The 23,871-nt window shown below is 47.8% G+C and overlaps 1 protein-coding gene across 1 annotated transcript in view; it reads right to left on the bottom strand.

The window, feature by feature from the left end:
* Nucleotides 1-10,099: 10,099 nt before the first annotated feature.
* The window catches only part of Fam167a (family with sequence similarity 167 member A), a 32,162-nt gene continuing 18,390 nt past the window's right edge, over nucleotides 10,100-23,871 (bottom strand). The window contains exon 4 of the mRNA XM_052191219.1: nucleotides 10,100-13,173. Within this exon, the coding sequence (XP_052047179.1) occupies nucleotides 12,910-13,173 (264 nt within the window). The 3' untranslated portion in view covers nucleotides 10,100-12,909. The remainder of the gene's footprint in view (nucleotides 13,174-23,871) is intronic.

Genomic DNA, 23,871 nt, shown 5'->3' on the forward strand with positions numbered 1-23,871 from the left:
TTGCCACTCTTCAGTTTCCTTCTGCCTGTTAGGTGGACAACTCCTGGCCAGCGACAAAGTAGCTGATTGAGTCACAGAGACCTGGTTTTATATTTTGCCACCCTTGATCCCACTCAGGATCCCACTTCTGATATATATTCCTCATCTTCTCTGAGCCTCTTTTTTTTCCTACTGGAAAATGGATACCATTGAGGTACCTGCTTAGGACTGGTGGGAGGATTTGGTGGGTGATGGTATGGGAAGTTCCTGGTGCCTGGCAGGTGTGATGGGAACTCTCCTTCCTTGGCTACATTTCTAGTAGATTCCCTGGGGCGGGGGGGGGGGGGGGGGAGGGTAAGGGTAGGTATTTTTAGAAGCCTCAAGTAACGCATGTGCAGGGCCAGGTGGCACGGCTTCCAATTGCTTGCAGTACCTGACACACCTGGCATCGTACCCAGAGAGTGTATTTGTTCACTGGGAAGGGCTGACTGGAACTGTCAGGTAAAACTTCACGGTGGAAAGGAAATGCAGTCTACAGACAGCTGGTGGGAGCCATGGCCTTAGGAACTGGTAAGAGACAGGGTCCAATCCGTGAAGCCAACTGTCTTCTCCACTGAAGTACAGCTATGGGCTCTCAGGAGAAGAGGGCAGAGCATCAGTTTCTGATCAGCCATTGGAGGAGCTTGGTTGGGAAAGGAAAGATCCTGGAGATAGTAGGGAGTGAAGGTGATTTTAAGAAAAGATGGCAGAAGTCAGTGCTCCAGAAATGACCAGTCTTAACTCAGCACATGACATTTTATAAGGGTTGATTTTTTTTTGAGATGGTTTGGGGTTTGTTTGTTTTTTGAAACCATGAAAAATGCAACATACAGAAAGTACACAACCCAAACATGTATGACTAACCAAATACAAGAATGTGAAGCTTCCCCAGTCTAGCCACCACCAAGGACTCAGCTGCCCCACCCCTTGACACGGGACAGTTTATTTTAGAAATATTTAAGTACAGTAAAATTTGGGGGAAAGTTTCCCGTGGTAATACAGTCCTGTGTGCACAGTAAAGCCTGAGTTACGATTACATTGAAACTCTTCTCAAAACACACGCCACTTCTTCCATAAAGATAGTTTCTATAAATAGACTACAGGTTTCATCTTAAGGGCTTGCAGGAGGATCTGGTGTGGTCTTGGTCATAAACATAGTGCAGAGGTCACCTGTCACCTAGGCTATTATATTAACTCTGGTCCTGCTTGTAGGAGCTTTGGGGGGGGGGGAAGGATCCAGGCGTAGCCCTGACCTTACAGATAGCACAGAGATCACCTAGGATATTAGTCAACCCTATTCCCAGTCTTCTGAGTGGAAAACAGGTTGTCCCTATCTCCCGCTGAAGAGACAACTCTGCAGGTCTACCATTCCTGACTTCCCTAGTGGTTATATGTAAGCACAGGGATTTTTGTGTTCCAAACTGTTGAGACCTGCTCCTTTTAACATACTTGCAGCCATTTTGTATTCAGTCTCAGTCTCCATTTTGCTCATAAAGTGCAATGAGTTCAGGGTCTCAGACTTTACTTCATTTAATTATCCATAGCTGATATATATTTACTTCACCCAAGACCAATGGACTTTTAAAGGGTGGCTGACAATACTTGTCTAGTTAGTCAAAAGTATTGTACCACTTCATTGCTTCCCTTTGAACTTTTTTGTTTTGTTTTGTTTTGTTTTTTGTTTTTTTTTTATTTTGGCTTTTTCGAGACAGGGTTTCTCTATATAGCCCTGGCTGTCCTAGAACTCACTCTGTAGACCAGGCCTCAACTCAGAAATCCACCTGCCTCTGCCTCCCAGAGTGCTGGGACTACAGGCATGTGCCACCACCTCCCGGCTCACCCTTCAAACTTTTGAACCTGGGTTTTCATATAAGAAGACTGCCCTGAGGACAGACTGGTGCCACAGTTAGGGTTTTCCTTCTTGTGGACCTGGATGTCCAGTGTTATGGTGTGCCTTCAAGAAACTCTTCTCGCTTGACTGAGATTGGTGTGTGTATGGTTTGTGTGTATGGTGTGTATATGGCTTGTGTGTATGGTGTGTGTATGGTTTGTGTGGCGACTCCTAGGCCACAACACAAACATTTTCTGATGCAAGTAAGGGTGATGCCCTGCTTCCTCCTGCCACTGAAGACTGTGTTCATGTAAGAATTCAATGGAGCAACAGCAAAAAGACCCTTACCGCTGTCCACGGATGCTGATAATTAGGATAAAAAGAAACCCATGAGGATGTTTAAGGAGGAGTTTGCCTGCACTGCTACTGTATTGAGAATCCACAACATGGAGGAGTGATTCCACTACAAGGTGACCAGAGAGAGCATGGGCCTATGCCAGCTCGGACAGAGCTTGGACGGGCCAGGATAATCAGCTGGAAACTCACAGGTTTTAAGTGCTTGTGGCTCTCTGAAGTTTTAGTAAGGATTTCCTGGCAGAGCAGAATTTCCTTCTGTTCTTTGTGACAAGTTTTTAAAAAGTCACAGTTTGTTTAATGGAATTATTTGGGGTTCACTTTTAATTTGGACTAGTGTAATTCCTTCATGCAATAAACTGAAAAGACACCCTTCCCCCACCACCACTGCCGCCAAATACACAAAAGACTGTGTGTTATGTTTCTGTAACTTTGGGTTCTATCAAATGCAGATCAGAAATATTCAAAGTGGAAAATCCTGTGTCTGGCAAAGCCAATCAGAATGAAGGGGTTCCCATGGTCTTTCTGGATCCTTTTCATTTCTGCCTTTTCATAAGCAGTATGGACCGCCTGAGAAATATTTATATAGAAACAGAGCATTAATTAAAGGACACTGTGACAGAAGTTACACGTGCTTGGAGTTCCATCTGCCCAGTTCCCACACTTCCCTAGGTAAAGTTTGTCTCAGTCTTGTATGCACCTTTCCAAAACTACAGAAACATATTTGGGTTGCACAGATGAGTCAGAGGCCTTCTGCAGGGCCTAGGGACCTGAGTTCAATCCCCAGGACCCACATGTCTGGAGGAGAGACACCTCCCCTCCTCCACACCCCTAAGTTGTCTTTTAACCCCCATACACATGCCATGGTTTGCTCCCAGGAAGAAATAACATATTTTTTAAAAGTAAAGTAAAAACACATATCCGTGCAAGTCAGACCTCAGACTATCTCATCTCTCCCCGTGGGTTTGTGTATTTCGTGTGATCTTATATCACAGGTGCTACACCTCAAACTTTCCTTAACTCAGTAGAGAGGGAAGGTGGCTCAATATCTTGCTTTCAATGGACCATGTTCCCTTATCTTCCTATCCTTTCTTTGAGGGGAGTTCCTCCCTTGTGGCTGAGAACACAGAACTATACCCTCGGCCACAGGAGCACCATGTGACTAGTCCTGCTGTCCTATCTCCTTGTACACAGTGGTGTCCAATGTGGCCTAAGGCAAATGGGGCTTGTTACAGGCTGAACTGTTGGCATTCCTGTCTGCAGTGTGCCCTAACTGGAGACAGTTGTTCGCAGAGGTGTCAGTCAGGTTGAAGTAGGTGTCTGGGTGGGCTCTGGCCCCACATGGTAAGTACCCTTATAAAGAAAAGGAATCCAGACAGACATAGGGGTATGGGCAGACGGATGGGGTAAGGATTCAAAGTAAGCATAACCTTCCACGAGCCCAGGAGAAGCCGAGGAAGGAGCCAGCTTGCTGCCCTTTGACCTTGGACCTCTAGTCTCCAGAACTGTAATGAAGGGAGGGAGCATCTGTAACCCAGGATGCCTGACCTATTTGCTGGGTGGCTGACTTTGTAATTTGACACAGAGGTCCTTTTTTGGAGCTGGCGAATGGACACTGCAAAGAGGACTTGTCCTCATGACATATGCACTAAGTTGGGATGATGTGCATCCAGGTGTCGTAAGAGACAGCATGCTCAGAGAGACTGGACAGAGAGAGGTAGGTGAAGACGGTGGAGAGGAGAGGCTTTCTCTGTCTATTCCTGACCTCCCCCTGATTCTTGGGAACCCCAGATCCTCCAAGAACTCTAAGCAGGCTGGAGTTTGGAAAATAGGAAGCATGAGGTACTGTCTCTTACTCATCCATCACCAACTTCATGACTGACACCCGAATTAGAAATGGCGGGCAAACAAGAGAAAAGCTTAATGAACTGACTAACCAAAGGTTTACAGAGCACAAGAGCACTTAGAAATGAAGACAGGAAGATCTGGATAGAGTGGTCCGCTTTTATGTTACATCTGTTGATGGCAGGTGTGGGTCTATCTGGTATCAGGTATCTGAGCTCAGGTCCTCAAAGGAACTTGTAAAGTAAGAATTTTCCAGCAGACTTCTCAGTTGCTAGACAGAGGCAAACAGGTACACAGTTGACCAAAAGGTTTCAGAGAGAGAGAGAGAGAGAGAGAAGAGAGAGAGAGAGAGAGAGAGAGAGAGAGAGAGAGAGAGAGAGAGAATTTATAGAGTTTTAATTCTGAAAGATTACTCCCATTAGAGATTTCATGCTTGGAGAACAACTCAACTTATTTGCTAAATAAATAGCAAATTCTGACAAAGATGCCAAGGAAACTGGATAAGTGCACACACAAATATATTTCATGTTTTTCCAGCAGAGGGCGCCTTAGGCTCTACTAACTGCAGTGGGTGGCAGGCCAGCAGTCTGAAAGCCATTTGATGACCAACTTGTTTTTTTAGACCTTCTCTGCTGTGGGTTAAGCAAAGAGCATATGGAGATGGGATGCCAGAGGGTAGAACTTAGGAAAGAAGCCAGGAGACTCCAGCTCATCACTGGCTCTGCCACTGGCTGACTGTTAAGGAGTCAGTAGTGTTGGTTTTCAATCCAGTACCAGGAAAGAGTTACGCCCCAGCTACTTTATAGCCCACTGGTGCTGACAGCACACATTGCTATAATAGCTGTGTCCCAGCAAATCAGTGGATAAAGCCATGGTTTTTCATGCTGTACCTCCAAGGCCCAGGGAAATTCACCACCTTCTAGAAATAAAAGTGATTGTCATCGTTTACATGGAAACTTCTTTTGCTTAAAAGAAATCAACATGTGCCTCCTGGGTGCCCTGGCACATTGTCATGGTGATAGCTTTAGCTTCTTCTTCCTGAGACTGGCAGCTGTGGAGGTCAGGATGGTTGTGATCAGGGGAGGAGTATTAAAGGTGATACTGTGAGTCCCATTAGACACCCTGAAGACCAGGGCCAGGGAGCTGGCATGCTGAGGACTAGGTTAAAAGGATGAGCAGGGGCTGATGGAAGCTGGGGTGTGGCCTCACAGGGACAACAGGTGATGGACAAGCCTCTCGGACTGGTGGAGCCCGTAGGCCTGGGGGGTCTCCTGCTAGGCAGCTGGCTCTACTCTCCTTTACTGTTTCTTGAGCCTCCAACTCAGAAGCTAAACTTTCTCAGTCCTGTTCTTAGAATTGGCCAGAACAATTATTTACAGGAAGGAGGGGAGATGGCAGAGCAGGCAGGAAAGCCTAGTGCATGGTCTGAGATTTGGAGCCAACACTGTAAGAAGGTGCACACCTTAAATCTCAGCATTCAGAAGGAATGAGAGCGGTCCAGGGTTACAGAGAGAAAGCCTGTCCTGGGAAAGATGGGGGAGGGGTGGGGAGGCTCCCTCCCTGCCTTGGATTTTCTTGTTCCTGTTCCTCAGCCTCCTCTCTTCCACATTCTTTGTCCCTTCCAACCTTTTTTTTTTCTATCTTGTGTTTTCTGGGGCTTCTTTCAGGGGCTGCTCAGTTGAGCTTAGTTCTGAGCCGAAGAGCAGGGACTCAGCCTTTTACTGGGAGAGTGACTGGCAGGCAGACGCCTCCCGGCCTCCCGCTGTGGTCAAATAGAATGTGCCTGGGCCATCTCCCAGAAGGGCAGCAACCTTGGCTCCTGTCCCATCTAGCACAACCAAGGAGCACAGCAGGCACAATCCAGCACCACGTCTGCAGACAAAAGCTGGCCTCCTGCTTGCTTGATTTTGTGTACTTCAGCCAAAAGGTTTGCGGTCCTCCCGACTTATCTATCATATAATGAATCTCTGTACCCCATGTCACACACATTTAAATTTCATGGAAGACGTTAACAACACCAGCAGAAGTTGTGATCTTTTCTTCTCACACCAACCACATTGTCCTGCCGTCTGCTAGAGACTGACTTGGCACATGTCCTTTGGCTAAAGAGTCCTCGTGGCAAAAAAGAGTCCTTGTGACTGATGGAAGAAGATTCTGGGACTGCTCTAGGGCTGAGGGTCCATCCTTAACTACTTGGCTGCTACCGGTCACAGGCTTGGTGACCTTGTACTTCCCTCAGAGGTCGTGTTGGTCCTTAGGACTTGTTCTGGCCCCAATACACCTGAGAAGTGACCCAGCTTACTTCCAGGTGGATAGCTAAAGGGCGTGGAGTGGGAGGGAAGAAGAGAGGCCAGAGAGGAGAAACAGATGGACTACTTTGGTTGATCTGGTGTTCTAGTGTCGTTTGTGTGGCTCTGATGAGCACAGGGAACCCAGAGGAGGAATGGCCCCTCTGTCTTACAGCTCCAGATCCCAGCCTGTCATTTTGTGGGAGTCAAGGCAGGAACCCAAGCAACTGACCACATCATATCACAGTCACAAGCAGAGAGGAGTGAGCACACCTGTGCTGTCTGCTTGCTTTGCTAACTTTCTATTGTCTAGTAGTTCAGGACCCCACACCTCTCACAATGAGCTGGGTCCTCCTACATTAATCAACAAGCAAGACAATCCTCCTACAGATGTGCCAATAGACCAACCTGGGAAAAAAAGTTACTTAATGAGGCTATCAGGTGAGTCAGGTTGAGAGTTAAAGCTAACCATCACAGCTGCTATCACAAGTCCTGCAGAGTGGGTGGCTCAAACAGTAACCCCTATTGTCATGATTCTGAAAACCAGAAGTCTGAGTGTGGGCAGGGCTGGCCCCTCCTGAGGCCTCTCTTCCTGGTTTTCAATGGCCATCTGAGCCTGTGTCCTCACATGGCCTCCCTCTGTGTGTCTGTGTCCTAGTCACAAATAAAGATACCAGCTACGCTTATGACCTCATCTTAACCTGCCTCCCCCACACAGACCTCATTTCCAGATACATCTATTCTGAGGTCCCCGGTGCTTCAGCATCTGAACTTGGGAGAATGAAGTCCAGCCTCTAACGCCTCGAACAGCCATTGTTTCCCAGTGGCCACAGTAGGCCCAGGACAGACATAAGCAATGGCTCCCAAAAAATTCAGCTACCCAGTGGGAGCCTCTCCCCCCAAGCCTGCGAGTTCCACTGGCCAGAGAAGCTTACTCATCACTGTTGTCCCTGTGAGGTAACACCTCAGTGAGAAGAGTTCTAGGAATCACTTCCACTGGCGGCTGGTCTTCCCCGACTTCCCCGCTCAGATCTTCCTGTGGTTCCAGAAGCTCTCAGTCTTCCTTACCCCTCTCCCTTCCTGGAAGTCTCAGAGTAGTTTCCCTTCTCCCAACCTAGTCCTTGATCCATCTAGGTGGGCAAGTGGAGAAGTCTGTGTCCCAGCACTAGCTTCTTGTAATCCTTCCAAGCAGGCTTGAGAGTGTAGGCTTGGCCAGGCATGACTTTGTAAGACTCTCAGGCCCAGCCAGAGTCCACGGAAAGGAGAGCCTACTGCTGGGAGAGGGAACCTGGCTTGGCATTTGTGCTCATGTCCTCTGGAGACTTATCACCTTCTTCAGCAAGTCTTTCTACCTGAGTGCCTCTTCATCCCCGAAGCCGGTGAGAAGCAGGCATTGTGGGACCATTCTGTCTAACAGATGGCTTAGGAACATCTCCAGAAGCCAAGTCTCTGGAGTCTCGCCGCCATCCGTGACTGGTTGAAATCACTGGTGGAAGGACTCCCCTCCTTGTGGCAAGTGGGGCGACCACTTCTAGTGGTTTTATGCTCTTCTGAGGTTTCCCTTCCTCCAGGATCTCCCCTTAGGCTGGGCTCTGTGGCCAATTGTTTTGTGCCTAGGAACGGGGTGTTTAATAATGGCCACATCTGTAGCCTTCTGTTGGATCAGCTCCAGTCAGATAGGGCCTGCGTATCATTTCCCTCAGGGTAGCAGCAGCTCAGCCTTCCCCCAAGCCAACACAATCACAGAGAGCAGGGTTCTGATGCAGACAGTGAATGGGAGGGGAATCCTGTGTGTTCACTGAGAAGCAGGAAAGGCTGTGGAATCAACTCTGGTTCCCAGGCATCCAGATGGGCAGTGAGATTCGGGGTCTGGAATGTGGAAGCTATAGGTTGGGCTGTTGACAAAGTTCCCAGAGCACACTGCGGCAGTTGGCCCAGCATAATGAAGCTGCAGCTGGCCTTCTGAACAAAGGGCTGTGTCACTTCTGAGAGATGACATCCATGTTCCTCAGTCTGGTCTGCACCTAGGAGCATCTCTGTTTCTCCACTTCCCTGTGTAGACATTTCCAGAGATGGGGGCTGGCGGAGGTATTAAACCCCACCCTAAATGTGAGCAACACTTTCTAATAAATGGGCAGAGGAAACAGTGCCTACCTGCCACCCCCCCGCCTTGTCCTGAGCAGCCTGTATACTGCTACCGTGGCCCTCCTTCACTGACATCAGACTCCTTTGACCTTGGAATGTGGATTCAATCCCAGAGGCTCTTCATGGAGTTTCCAGGCCTTCAGCATCTGATAGGACTGCTGAGGCTTCCAGCTTCTCAGACTGAGAAGCTACTGGATTTAAACACACAGATTACTATTACTGGACTTCCTGAGTCTATCTTGTAAGCTGGTGTAACAAGTGCCCATTTACAATAGATACACATTCTATCAATGCTTTCTAGAGAACCCTGCCCAGTACAACATCCAAATGGTTACCTTGTTCCAATGGCTGGCTTGAAGAAGTGGACACACATCCTAGGCTTTGCTGTGAGAGAATCTGTGTGGCCTCTGCGTGGTGGTAGATTTTTCTCTTCTCTCTTCTTTCCTTTCTTCTCTCTCCTCTCTCTCTCTCTCTCTCTCTCTCTCTCTCTCTCTCTCTCTCTCTCTCTCTCTCTCTCTCCCTTTTTTCTTTTGGAGGTAGGGTCTCACTATGTAGCACTAGTGCACTGGCTGCACTGGAATTCACTAAATAGACCGACTGTCTCAAACTCACAAAGATCCACCTGCCCCTGCCTCCTGGGTTCTAGGATTAAGGTGTGAGCCAACAAGCCCAACTTAGGTGGTACCTGCACTCGCTCACCTTGTGTCCACAGGTTACATGCTATGTGCTCTTTGAGAGAGCCTAGTCACACCTGCTTAATCTCAGTGGAGTTGCTGATAGGTGTTCCACAAAATGGAATTTGTGACCCACCTTGAACTCTGACATGGCCTTCCTAGGGTTATGAAGACACAACTATTTCAAGACCCTGCCTCTTATGGTACCCTTGTTCTCTGTAGAAGAGCAAGTCCCAGATCTGCTCTGGAAGTGCACAGCCAGAGTCCATGTCTCCAGGACATCTCCACAGCTCTCTTGTACTGATTTCACATCTAAGAGTGAATGGCTGAAGCATATGTCTCCCCAAATCACAGTGATAGCACCACTTATTAGAATCACTATGGAAAGGCCATTATAGATTGCAAAGGCCATTATAGGCTGGAAAGGGTCATCCCTGCTTTGGCTTTGGTTAAATGCAGGCATAATGGTGGGTACATGAGGTGTGCTCATATGGCCTATGGAATGGGACTCCATGGTAACCACCTCCAAATGACCCTTCTTAGAGAAAGGTGCTGGAGAATCTCCCTTTCTTCCATATCTTCATCTAATTGTCAAATCATCCATCCACCCATTCATGCATCCATATATCCATCCATCCATGCATCCATGCATGCATCCATCCATCCATCCACGCATACATACATTTAGGTAGCATCCACCTATGCATGCATCCATTCATACATCCACCCATACATATATACATACATTTATGCATGCATGCATGCATCCATGCATACATCTATCCATCCATCCATCCATCCATCCATGCATCCATTCATCTATGCATCCATCCATCCATCCATCCATGCATCCATCCATGCATCCATTTAATTATGGTCCTGGTCCTGTGCATGCTATCACAAGTAAAAAGGTAATAAATGTCTCTATTTGTATACCTCCTTTTGAAATATTTTTATTTCACTTTTTCTAACAGTAATATAGAAACAAATAATCATAAAAATAAAACTGTAAATTGTCCATTGATTATGTAATAGCACTTGGTATTGCTACAGGGGTAGATGTTAGATGAGGCCAGGCTACGGCCAGGCCTGGCCAGGCCCTCTAAGCCTCTGTGATTGCTACTGAGACCACGGAGGCATTGGGCATGACCTTATGGCAGCACAGTGGACAGCTCCTGTCTCACCTGGGAGACGGGGTAGAGATGGTGAATGAGGAAAGACCAAACAGGACAGTGAACATACAGTAAGGCAGGAAGCTGGCTGAGGAAGGCAGCTAATGTTGCCACTGACCTACAGACATCTCTGCGGGGATTCTACAACCAGAGTAAACAGTTGATGGTTTGAGCTCACCACGGAAGGCAACGAGCTAACACAGACACTAGACTGCAGGTAAGAAGACAAAACGGCTTTCCCCTCCTTCAATCCCCCCTCCAACCCCACTCCTTATCCCAGAATAAGATTCTCTTGGGGTGAACAGCTTAAGCTGAGACATCTAATCTATTGAAACCCATGCCTAGGACACAGTTTCCTCAGAGAACAAAAGCAGCAAGATGTGCTGGGTGCTTGCCCAGCTGAGCACAGACTGCTCAGTCACGTATGTAGCTGCTGACCACATACAACAAGTCGATCACTCTGCTTTGCTTTAAGCTAAGGGAGTCAGTTACTATAATGACTGGTGACTTTTATAACCATAAAAGTCTCATATAGCCCAGGATGCCTTGGAGAACTTACTATGTATCATAGGCTAGTCTCAAACTTCTGATCTTCCTCCCTCCACCTCCTGAGTGCTGGGATTAAAAGACATGCACTACCATACCTGGCTAATGATTTATTACAATCAGTTTGGCATTGTGTTTAGAATATGGGATGGTCCTTCTCTCATACGTTCTATGTGATGTGGTGACTGTAACCCAGGGGTCGGGGGTTGGGGGGGGGTGATCAGAGGCAGGAGGCGATAGGAAATAAAGGCCTCTTGGGACTTGGCAGTATTTTGTGTAGTCTCAAAGGAAGGGACTAGGGTCAAGGCCCCTGGACTTCAGGGCTCTTAAAACATCTTGACTACCTTGTTTTACCTTTAAAAAAAGAAACACAAACCCTCTGGCTCTTTGAAATCACAAGGAAGAGACCATTCAGTATTATCTTTCCATTCCAGTCTGGGTGTGTTGTGGCGTGTGTGGACACAGCTCATGGGGATTACCAGGAGGAAGAAATGCTATATACAGAGAACAGTCAGTGTAGACTACAGAACTAATACAAGTGGTTTAAATGCTAAAGATCCGCCATCTGGGTGTTATGTTAACCCCAACCCTAATACTAGTGATTGTTAGGCCAGAGAAGAATGAGTAGGGGCTGAGAGGGAGGGAGAGAGAAGCTGGCAACTTGTGGGTTTGGCGGAGCATCAGTACCATCTTTTGGAGTTCAAGTTCACTGGCAGAAGATCTAGGCCTGACTCACAGTAATTTCACACATTAATAGTCTATAGTCACAGAGCGGCCAGGTAACTGGAGGGAAGGCATTCTCTTTCTGGCTTCACTTTGCCCTTCTGCTCATGAGCAGGCCTCACCAGACACACCCAGAGTCTGAGAAACTTGTGTTAACAGGATTGTGGCAAGGTGTGCTGTACCAGGTCTTCCCTGAATTGAAGAGCTTAACCTTTTACTGATCTTAAGCTTGCTGCTAAGGGAAAATTCTCAAAACTAAAGTCCAAACTCTGTTTGGCTTACTCAACTAGTTTTCCATTTGGACAAGACTCAGACAGGTATTAATGAGTTAGCAATGCATTAGTTAACAGTCATGTCCAATTGAAACCCATTGCCAAGATCAGGCACAGTCTTGGGAGAGGCTCAGGATGGACTTTGGGGATCTCTGGGATCTTTGGTGCTGAGGTTAAGGTGATGCAGGTGACAATATCACGTCCCACCAGGAGGCCTCTGTCATGCCCCCTCCTGTAGAATTCACTTGTGGGAAATCTATCTCCTATCTTGCCTGGTTTAGCCACCAGTGACCAGTGGCCTGTTAGGTGTTCTCCTGGGGTTGTGGGTGGCAGTGAGGTAACTGAAGTGGTTGTGATAGAAGACAGCAAGGCGCCTGGGTTTCTCTACCAAAGCTATACAAGGTACGTGTGTCATATGTCATGGAGCAAGCTGGAAATAGCATGGCCTGTGGCATCAAGGCTCAAGTTCAAAGCAGCTGGGCAGAGCTCCTTCCCAGGGATGCTGGCGGCCACCAAAGAGATGCCTGTATTCCCATGTGTCACCCTGTTATTCCTTAAGTTTTCCTGTCCTACCACATCCCTGCACAGGTTGCTGAGTCTCCTACAGAGGGGCAATTAGAGCTAGCACTAAGAGGGTGGTAACAGTCCATGAGAGACGGGCATACTTTACACAATCTGATCTTCTCAGCTTCCCTAAACTAGAGCTTTCTATCAGAACAAGCTTTGGTGGGGGTGTGGGAGGGGTGTCCCCTTTGGGATTCATCATCATAGCACCAGTGATTCTAGGACACAGGAAAGTTGACCACAGAGGGGAAGGCCACAGGGATCCTGCTGAGAGCCCTGTCTTACATAGTGTCTGCAGACTCTTTGGGCCTTGAACATGAAGACCCAAGTATGCAGAGCTGAAGCCCCTGGTATCCTAGCACCAGGTCCTGGTGCCTTTCAATCCCAAGCATGGCCTCAGAGAGACTCACTCTGGGCGACTTGGTCCGAGCCCTCTCTCTCACCCTTGACCCTGGTCCCCCTTCCATCCCAAGGCTCTCAGCAGAGAGAGAACCTTCTGGAGTTGATGTTCATTTTGGTGACGCCAATGAGCTTGAGTGGTGTGGAAAGACTGAAAGAGGATGCCAGGGGGGAGTCGCAAAAGAGGTCGGACAGCTCATCCCGCTCTTCCAGCTCAAAGGCAGCGTCGTTGAGCATCCTCCGGTGCAGGCGGCAGGTCTGCTCGATCTTCAGTTTGTTGATGTCTCCTCGGAGGCGCATGAGCTGCCTGGCCAGCTGCTGGTCCTGGAGCCGCATCTCTGCCTGGAAAGAGAGAGGCCAGACTTGAGTCAGCAGGATGCGCGGTGGTCGCAGCTCTAAAAACTCTGCTGAGGACACTCGTTAATAGGAATCCTAACTGATGTCATGGATCATTGGCAGATCCATCTGGCAGCAGGCACACTTCCTGGCCCCAAGAGGTGAAAAGACTGCAGTGGAATGGGAAGTTTTATTGCCTGATGAAGCTTTGTACCAGGCTAGCAACTATGTCTAAGTCTTTCTCTGTGCCAGTCCTGGCTTAAAGTTGCTTTTCTCCTCAACAGTAATAGAGCTTCTGGAGGAATCAGTATCCCCAACCTCAAGCAGTACTACAGAGCAATTATGTTAAAAACTGCATGGTATTGGTACAGTGACAGGCAAGTAGATCAATGGAATAGAAATTATGGTCACTGGATCTTTGACAAAGGAGCTACAACCATCCAGTGGAAAAAAGATAGCCTTTTCAACAAATGGTGCTGGTTCAACTGGAGGTCAGCATGCAAAAGAATGCAAATTGACCCATTCTTATCTCCTTGTACTAAGCTCAAGTCCAAGTGAATCAAGAACCTCCACATAAAACCAGACACACTAAAACTAATAGAAAAGACACTGGGGAAGACCCTTGAGGACATGGGTACAGGGGAAAATCTCCTCAACAGAACACCAATAGCTTATGCTCTAAGATCAAGAATTAACAAATGGGACCTCATAAAACTACAGTTTCTGTAAGGCAAAGGACATTGTCAAACGGACAAAACGGCAATCAACAAATTGGGAAAAGATCTTTACCAACACTACATCCGACAGAGGGCTTATATCCAAGATATACAAAGAACTCAAGAAGGTAGACTCCAGAGAGCCTAATATCCCCCTTAAAAATGGGGTACAGAGCTAAACAAAGAATTTTCACCTGAGGAATATCAAATGGCTGAGAAGCATCTAAAGAAATGTTCAGCATCCTTAGTCATCAGGGAAATGCAAATCAAAACAACCCTGAGATTTCACCTCACACTAGTCAGAATGGCTAAGATCAAAAACTTAGGAGAGAACAGATGCTGGCGAGGATGTGGAAAAAGAGGAACACTCCTCCACTGCTGGTGGGGTTGCAAGCTGGTAATCAGTCTGGCAGTTCCTCTGGAAATCAGTCTGGCAGTTCCTCAGACAACTGGGAATAATACTTCCAGAGGACCCCGCTATACCACTCCTGGGCATATAACCAGAGGATTCCCCAGCATGTAATAAGGATACATGCTCCACTATGTTCATAGCAGCCCTATTTATAATAGCTAGAAGCTGGAAAGAACCTAGATGTCCCTCAATGGAGGAATGGATACTGAAAATGTGGTATATATACACAATGGAGTACTATTCAGCCATTAGAAACAATGAATTCATGAAATTCTTAGACAAATGGATGGAACTGGAGAACATCATCCTAAGTGAGGTAACCCAGTCTCAAAAGAACACTCATGGTATGCACTCACTGATAAGTGGATATTAGCCTAGAATCTTGGAATACCCAAAACACAATTCACATAGCAAATGATGCCCAAGAAGAAGGAAGGAGTGGCTCCTGGTCCTAGAAAGACTCAGTGCAGCAGTGTAGGGGAATACCAGGACAGAGAAGTGGGAAAGGGTGGATTGGGAACAGGGGGAGGGAAGAGGGCTTATGGGACTTTTGGGGAGGGGGGATTCAGGAAAGGGAAAAATCACTTGAAATGTAAATAAAGAATAAAAAGAAAAAAATAAAGTTGCTTTTCATCCATTCCCATCCTTTGGTGTTTAAGGGGGATGTTCAGGTGGAGGGAGACTGGGAGGGCAGTAGATACCGGACTCGGTGACACAGCTTCTGGGTGGGAAGGGGGATGGGATGGCCTGGACAGTGGGGCTTTCTACTGTGACAGTCCCGGCTAGATCATGTATGTGGGCTGCCATAACACGCTCTATTTATTATTTGAACGTTTATACATTTTACAATATATTTTGATCATATCCATTTACCTTCCTCCAGCTTACCCACCCACTCCTACAAATCCACATCGTTAAAAACAAAAACAAAAACAGCAATCCTGACTTCAGTTAGTGCTACCCGCTACCCGTATACACATGGGTTTGCGCCATCTACTAGAGCATGGGATAGTACCAGTGGCCACATTCTTCTTAAAGAGGTGAGGCTCTCCCTCCCTCTGCAGCCAGCTATTTTTTCTTTCATCAGATGTCTTACAATTACTCACTGATACATTTTAAAATAAAGGTTCCTAAGAACCAATTATAAAAATGAGCTGATATTCATAAGCTCTTTTACTATGAACCAGGCAGAGCTAACACACTAGAGCTAACCTTCATGACAGCCTATGGAGTAAGAGTCTGACTATGTCACAAATCACAGATGGGGAAGTTAAAGTCAACTGTCAAAAGGCCCTCGGTGGTAGAGCTGGGATGGGAGCTCAGACTGTGGTACCATGACAACCCAGTTCTGCCTCTTAGGAAGAGGGAGTCTAAGGAGAGAGAGCTGATCAAGGCTCAGGGACCCTGCGGAGGGTCTCTGATATTTTCAGCATCTCTATTTTCTATCAAGAAAGGGATGAACTGAGAACAGCTCTCAGCAGTACTTTTCAAAACCCATCTGGACACCAAATCCTGTGGAGCCTCACAGCCTCACCAGGGTACCTGCTGTCAAAGTCTATATTTTGCAAGTCAGGATACTGGAGCTCAGAAGGCTTCAAGGTGTCCATCAGCCTGTCACACAGCTGTGACTCAGCAGAGAAGGAATGTAACTATGGTCTCTCTAGGCTCTGTGGGCAGCCAGTTTCCCATTAACAAAAGCTTTGTCACTAAGACAGGCCACCAGCTGTTCCTACTTGACCTGAGACCCAATTCCATCCTGCCATTTACTCTGCCCCGCCTGCAAGTGGCTATTGTTTCAGTACCTCAAACTCATCTCTGTGGCCTACCAGGTGCCTGGAGCCAAAAGGGCCCTGAGACCCGGGAGGACTCCCCGTGTTTATGCAAATGAATGTAGATGTTCTCATTCCCCATTGGGTTCCGAATACAAAGCGATTGCCTTGGAGAAAATTAGTGAGCATTCAGTGTGCTCTCTCTCTCTCTCTCTAACACACACGCACACGCACGCACACATACACACACACACACTTTTTTCCCCTTAAATGTGAAGGGCTAAGACTCCCAAATTTAAAACCAAAATGAAAAGTCTTCACAACAAAACGTTTATCATCTTGGTCATTTTGAAGCACAGGTTCACGTTAGCAGTGCTAACGACATGTGTCGCTGTTCGACCGCAGCCACCACCCAACTCCAGGAATTTTCCATATTTCTCAACTAAAACATGTGCTCATTAAACCAAAAGACAATTCCCCATCCCTTCTCTCTGGCCCCTGACAAGCCCATCCCACTGCCTGTCTCTATGAAGTAGATGACTCTAGAGATCTTCCTGCCTCCCCTCCCCCACACCCTGGGCAGGATCCGTTTTGTGTAACTGGCTTATTTCATTTCCCATCATGCTCTCCGGGTTCACATGGCTAAGAGGATTTTTATACTAAATTTCTTTAGCAGTGCCTAAAGGACGCAGGTCACTGTAGATAATAACATGGATGACAAGACCCCCCTCCCTCCCTGCACATGACCTGCACAGTTTCCCTGTCTTTTCCCCAACCCCAGGCCAGAGGCATCACATTTACTGTGTCTTACAGATGAGGAAACTAACTCAGGCCCGGCTCTCCTGGGGAATGGGGCTGGACCTTCGGATACCCCGAGACAAACAGTGGTTCTTCCAGGGCCCAGAGGCAGCAGACTTCTTGGGGAGACCCTGTTGCAAGTGGGGCTCCTCTCCTACTACCTAAACTAGTCAGTAATGTTTCCTGAGCCTCTACCCCCACTTCTCCAAGGAGAGGCTGGCGACGTTTCCAGACCAGACAAGAAGCTGTATGTACCCAGAAGCCATACTGGCTGAATGCTGGGCCAGTAGCTATCAGTGGCCAAGTGTTTCTCTCTAAGCCAGGCCAGGACCCACGGGAACACCTAGGCTGGGACACTGGTCCTAGACTCAGGGCTAAGGAACTCAGCTCAGCATGGGTTTAATACAGCCAGTTTCCCATTAACAAAAGCTTTGTCACTAAGACAGGCCACCAGCTGTTCCTACTTGACCTGAGACCCAGTTCCATCCTGCCATTTACTCTGCCCCCCCCCCAAGTGGCCATTGTTTTAGTACCTTAAACTCATCTCTGTACTGGTAGAGTGTACTACTTATTTTCCACCCCTCCCCCAGGGTGGCTTGCCCTGCCCCTGGGGAGACAGGCACCGGCTAGATTCAAAGGTGTGGTCTATTCTTCCTGTAATCCCATAATCAGGGCACAGTGCCTGCTGAACGGGGGCTGATGCCACTGGTCAGGGTTAGGATTAACGTTTAGAAGGATGATAGATAGGGAGAGGGTCTCCAGGGACCCGAGGTGGTAGAGGCAGCCTTTCCGAGAGAGCCAGTGCTGTTGTTCCGACTTCTGCTGCCTGTGGACACTGGTGGTTTTGAGACAAATGAGAAGATTCTTAGGAGAATCAGCTTGTTTCTTCAGGTAGCCGGCAAACCCCCAAGGGTAGGATTATCTAATTAAAGAGTAATTACAGGGCTCTGAAAGAGAAGGGAGAGGTTTCCTGGCTTCAGAGCTCTATGCAGAGTGAGGAGAGGTGATAGAGATGCTGAGGGAAGATGAAGGAAGAGAGCTAGAGAGGAGAGGAGAATCCGGAACAGAAAGTTCTCAGGTGACTGTGCCCTGCTTACTGGAGAAAGATCACACCCGGTGCTTTCCTGAGGATAACCGTAAAGCTCACGCCTACTCCGCACTGGGGGCAATGACAAGGAAGGCTGTAGACATCCTTCAGATGTCCTAAGAACTCAGCGGTTACCATATGACCAGGGGTTTCACCCACATCACCTGGAGGCAAGGACTCCTAGAGACCTGTGACCCATGTTCACAGTGACACACTCCAACTGCAACATAGATGAACAGTCTATCCACGCTCTGGGTGCTGTCCAGGCTTAGGAAGGAGGAGACTGGAGACCAGGTCACAACATAAATGAACCTTGGGGCCATTATGCTAAGTGATATTAGCCAGGACAAATATGTGACCCGTGTGTGTGTGTGTGTGTGTGTGTGTGTGTGTGTGTGTGTGTGTATAGCAGCCAGATTGCATTCCAAGACAGACAACAGAAAGGTTTTGCAAGGGTGTAGAGATTGGGAATCTGTGTTTAACGGTCAGCACAGATAGAAAGAGAATACCAAGATGAAGGATTGTCTAGTCCCTAATTCTGGGACTGCTTTGGATGCCATCTCAGTCTGAGAGACTCTGTTTGTCTCTGACAGAAGCTGGGAAGAATTGGTGTGAGGGCCGGGAACTTTAGCACGTGTGAAGGGCAGAGCAAAGAGTTCCATTTCCACATGGTTGGGCAACAGAGACCTAATTCTTGAGGATTGCAAACAGTCTTTGTATTCTGCTAGGGTGTTTGTCTAGCTTCACCTAAAGGTCAGCCATTGTTATAATAAGACATGTATAATGTCAGACATTGTTATAATCAGCATTGTGTTGGAATCTGTGTAGAACCAGGACAATGCAGCTACTTTAACCTTAGTTTGACCCCTGGGAATCCTAGGTCGACAGGAGTGGAAGGAGGCAGGTGGTACGGGTAAGGTGTCTGGCTCAGTGGAAACTTGAGTTTCTGGGAACCTGCAGAAGGAAAAACTCAAAGGTTCCCAGAAGCAGCTCCACATTGTGAATTGGTTTCCAGGGGAGTTGCAGACTCAGGTGAAGGTGGGAGAGGCTGTCTCTGCTAGGAGGTACTGGCCCACAGAGACAGGAGTAGCCTCTCCTGACAATGGGGGGAGCCGTGATCTGTAGCCCTTGGCTGTGGGCTGTGGGCTCATGAGCTGGCACCTTGCCTCCAGTCCCCTGGGCCGGTTCAGTGAGGAGGAGGGAGCCCGTTACATTGCTTCCCATCTGGACTTGGTCTCCTTCCTGGGCCTGTACTGATCAGGAAGGCCAGACCAGAGACCAGGGCTAGGAAGAGAGCTCTGGGCCCTTCAAGCCCTCCTGGAGCACTCCTGACTTTACACAAATGTGAAGCTCTAAAGATGTGTTAAGGTTTGCAATTTTTCATACTTGAAAAGTCCCCAGACAAACTGTTACCTTCTTTATGAGAGGGTGGACTTTCAGAGCTACCAGGGGCTCCCTAAACAACCCATTATTAGGTGAACATCCCTGGGCAGGTGGGAGCCCCTTGTGGAAAAGTGCTCCCCTCCCCTCCCCCTGCTTCTTCAGTACCTGGCTTATGATCACTGAGGTGTGCTTGCTTGGAAAGGGCATACAGGAGAGTGAGCAGAGGACGGGTGGGGACCCTGAGCTGACCCTTCTCAGAAGTCAATACAGTCGCATAGCAGGCAAATTCAGAAAAGATGTCCAGCACCCCGGATCACTGGGGGAGATGCAAATCAGAAGTACAACAAAGCTGGGCGTGAGGCCATACACCGTGATTTTAACCCATGGGAGGCTGAGACACACAGAACACCAGTTCAAGGCTGGCCTGGACTGTGTTATAAGTTGGTTCTAGGCTAGTTTGAGAGGTAGTCAGACCCTGTTTTAAACAAACAAACAAACAAACAAACAAACAAACAAAAACCCATAGCAAGAAACCACCTCACACCAGGTAAAAAGACTACTGTCAAAAAGACAGGAAATAGAAATGCTGGTAAAGGTATAAAGCAGAGAGAGAGAGACAGAGAGAGACAGAGAGACAGAGAGACAGGGAGAGAGAGATGAGGGAGAGGGGAAAGAGAGGGGGAGAGAGAGAGAAGGAGAGGAAAGAGAAGAGAGGAGAGAGGGAAGAGGGGAGAGGGGGGAGGGGAGAGGGGAGAGGGGGGAGGGGAGGGGGGAGAGGGGAGAGGGGAGAGGGGAGAGGACTATCTATCTTGACTACCTGAGAACTTAATGTCCTCCCATATTTCCTGCAGGACTATCCACTATAGCCAAGACATGTAATTGACCAAGATGTCCACCAAGGGGTGAATGACTTTTGCAATGTAATTTATTATCCCACCTTAAACCTGTGAGACCTTCATGTTTGCCCCGATTATGTTAAGTGAAAAAAGCCAGCAACTTTCCACACAGAGCTGAACACGAGGGCGAGGCTGGGAAGGGATGAGGAGATAGAGGCAGACTTGGTAATGGGGAGCGAAACAGGAGCCATTCGTTCTGGTACTCTCCTGGTAGTCCTGGAGATTGAACCAATGGCCTCATGAATGGGAGCCAAGTACTATACCACTGCACTACAGTCCTAGCCCAGCTCTAACTATCCAGATAACTAGTCTACAACAGTTTAGTATATATTTCAGAACAACTCAAGAAGTTGAGTGTTCCTACCACAGAACGGGTAGTACATGAAAAAGTGGAAATGCTAATCTTGATTTGGCCACCACATACTGTATCTAATTGTACTACTATACTCCACAAGCAGTGTGTATGTATGTGTATACACACACACACTTCATAAAGGGGCTGTCTGTCCTACAGACATGCTGAAACTGAAGTAGCTCTTTTGATACCTGAGACTACCATGACTGGGTTCTATGTTAGCATCAGACACCTCCTCATATGGAACGAAAGAATCACTTGGAAAGAGAACAAAATGGGGTTGACTTTTGGAGAACAGCGTGGCAAAATGCCAGGAGTTGAGAGGCTGTGCTGACCAAGCAGAAGGCACCATCATGCTTGCTGACAGAAGGAGCAGTGGATACAGAAGCCATTTGGAGTGTGGGCTCTGAGTCTGGGCAGATATGAGTTCAAATCCCCATGTGTTGATAATCAGTTCTCTCTGTAAAATGGGAGTGGTAATCCTGTCCTAGCGCCTGCCTCAGAAGGAAGCTGTGAGCATCAAGTGTTTTGACAGAAGGAAACACAGCACTGATCCTGGCCGTTGCTTCCTCCTCTTTATCTTCTTTTTTCAACCACCTGACAGGTATCTGTCACCCCTAATTTACAGTGTGCCCCTATTTTACACATGTGGCACATGATATGAACATGATAGATCTCTGAAACAAGAAAGAATCCTGGCCTCTGAGTCAAGTGGGTGCCATTCTATCAGGCTTAGCCACCTCCTTGGCTGTCACGTAACCCCTCTGACCTAAGACAGAATCTGAATGAATTCAGAATCTGAATCTGTTGTCTTTCTTCTCCTTTGTAAAGTGGGAAGAGCAAATAGTCTCAAGCTTCTGGGAGCGTCCCATGAAAGTGCTCTGGGGGCCGGAGAGATGGCTCAGCGGTTGGGAGCACTGACTGCTCTTCCAAAGGGCCTGAGTTTAATTTCCAGCAACAACATGGTGGCTCACAACCATCTGTAATGGGTTCTGATGCCCTCTTCTGGTATGTCTAAAAACAGCTACAGTGTACTCATATAAATATAATAAATAAATCTTTAAAGAAAGAAAGAAAGAAAGAAAGAAAGAAAGAAAGAAAGAAAGAAAGAAAGAAAGAAAGAAGAAGAAGAAGAAGAAGAAGAAGAAGAAGAAGAAGAAGAAGAAAGAGAGAGAGAGAGAGAGAGAGCGTTCTGGGAGCACCAGAGTGCTCTCCCCAGCATCGTCACTCACCTCCACCCCACACAGTGAGCCTGACCTGTCATCTGGCCGAGTGTCCAGCAGATAGGATAATTCAAGCCAGTGTTATATGTGCCAGAGCTGCGTGCTTGCCAAGATTCACCACTAAGAACTCCGGCTAGTGATCAAGCTGAGGCCACAGGGCGCCACCAGGCCCCAGGTCTCCAGCTCTGACACACAGGCCCTGCCTGGTTAGTACCTGTCAGCTTCCTTTTTCTGTTTTCTAACGACTATAAACACCTTCTGCCTGCAGGGATCCAACACCTGCAGGAAGCTAACACAGTGTCGGTGCTGTGCATTCCCAGGTTCTCACCACAGAGAGTAAAGCTTTTGCTTTTGTCTGCCTCTCACAGAGCAGGAGGTGTTCTGGCCTCTGTTTCTTATCTCCTTGTCTGTTAAGAGCACTTCTGAGCAAGACCACAGAGCCAAGATGGAAGGTGGGCGATTGACTGAGACACTGATGGTCAGTTGGTGGGTGGCTCAGTTGCAGGACCAGACCTAGTTCCCTGACCAGGGCAACTGGAATTCCACATTCAGTTGCAAGGAGCTGACAGACTCCTGCTGCCCAGGGCCATGCCCTTCCAACACTATAGGCTACCCTCAGCGAGGACCAAAACTTCTATCAAGACCAGGTCCTGATGGCAGTAGATCAAATCTACTTCTGAAGCAGAGGCAGGAGGATATCAAGTTTAAGACCTGCCTGGGCTGTAGAGTGAGTGCAAGGTTGGTCTGGGCAACTTAGCAAGACAAGTATGCTTGTCTCAAAAAGCATACTAAAGATGAACATAAGAAAGTTCTCTAAATCCAATTTGCCGGACTACAGGCAACCTTGTGTTGAATTGGGCGTTTTGGCAGTGTTGAGGGGAAAAGCCCACATACTGACTTCGGGATTATAAAGCCTCACTCAGTCTGCTTCCTTGGACATGTGGGAGAAAGTATAAATTTGCACAGGAGTCTGACAAATGAGCGAAGAGGGTAGGAGTGCCCAGGGACAGAGAAAGCTTGATTCCGAATTTAAATAAATACGGCATAATAAAGGTTATGCAAACTACTTTCGCTGGGGCCTCAAAACTAGGTGGATTTCAGAGGCACCTTGATGTTGAACAATGGATAAATTAGAAAAATAGCACGAAGCTTCAGTTAACGGAAACTTTCTAACAGGGCTGCTTGAAGGGAGGTATTTTAAGAGCTGCCTTTGCTGGTGTCTGACCTCTGGACAGGGTGGAATTGGGCATGGAAGTTCTGAACTCAGCACTGGAGCTGCTGCTAGCCTTTGGGAGAGCATTGTTAAACAGGTGGGCTTTCTTGCACCACTGGGCTGGGGATGCTTAGGTAGGAGTGTTTCACTAAGATCCTTTGCTGTCTGAGGTGGACTTTGTGGGGCTGTTAAGTCAGAGACAGGGTGTGGAGCTCAAGCATGGGGAGTCCACAATCTGTCCTCTGAAGTCTCTTCACAGCCCCCTGGGCCTCCTTTCACTCCTTGGTACTCTAGATATGGTATGGCATATGACATTTAGAGTCCCTTGGGACATTTTGGAAATTCTAAATCCCAGATCCTCATCCCAGACCCACAGAGCACAATGTTCATCCTTAAAATAGACTCAGGGGGCTCTGGGTGCACACTGGCGATCCAATGGTTTTTCCAGCATGATCAGCTGGGGCCTTCCCCTCTTGGGTGACCTGAGCCCTGGCTTTGTCACTTCCTGGTCAGGTTCACTGACTCCCAGGAGCTTCATGGAGCTCATCTGTGTGGTGGGAACAATGACACAAGTGCCCAGGACCTTTGCAAGACTGAGTGGAATGTAGTGATTCTCATTCAACTGTGTCCCTCTCTCTGCCTCCAGCCCATACTCTGTTGTCTGCTGACATCCCTGGGAGCTCGGTTTTAGGGGAACTGGCTGCCTATGGAGGATTCTGTATTCTGTGGCAGCAGCTAAGACCAGCTAGCATTGGCAAAGTGATCCTGTGTCCCAGGGTTCAAATGCCAGCTTCTTCATCCCCTCCTGCGTTCCTCTCTGAGTCTTTTGTCATCTTGAAAATGAGAGTTTGG

This window comes from Apodemus sylvaticus, chromosome 8, assembly GCF_947179515.1.
Source record: "Apodemus sylvaticus chromosome 8, mApoSyl1.1, whole genome shotgun sequence".
Taxonomy (NCBI): Eukaryota; Metazoa; Chordata; class Mammalia; order Rodentia; family Muridae; genus Apodemus; species Apodemus sylvaticus.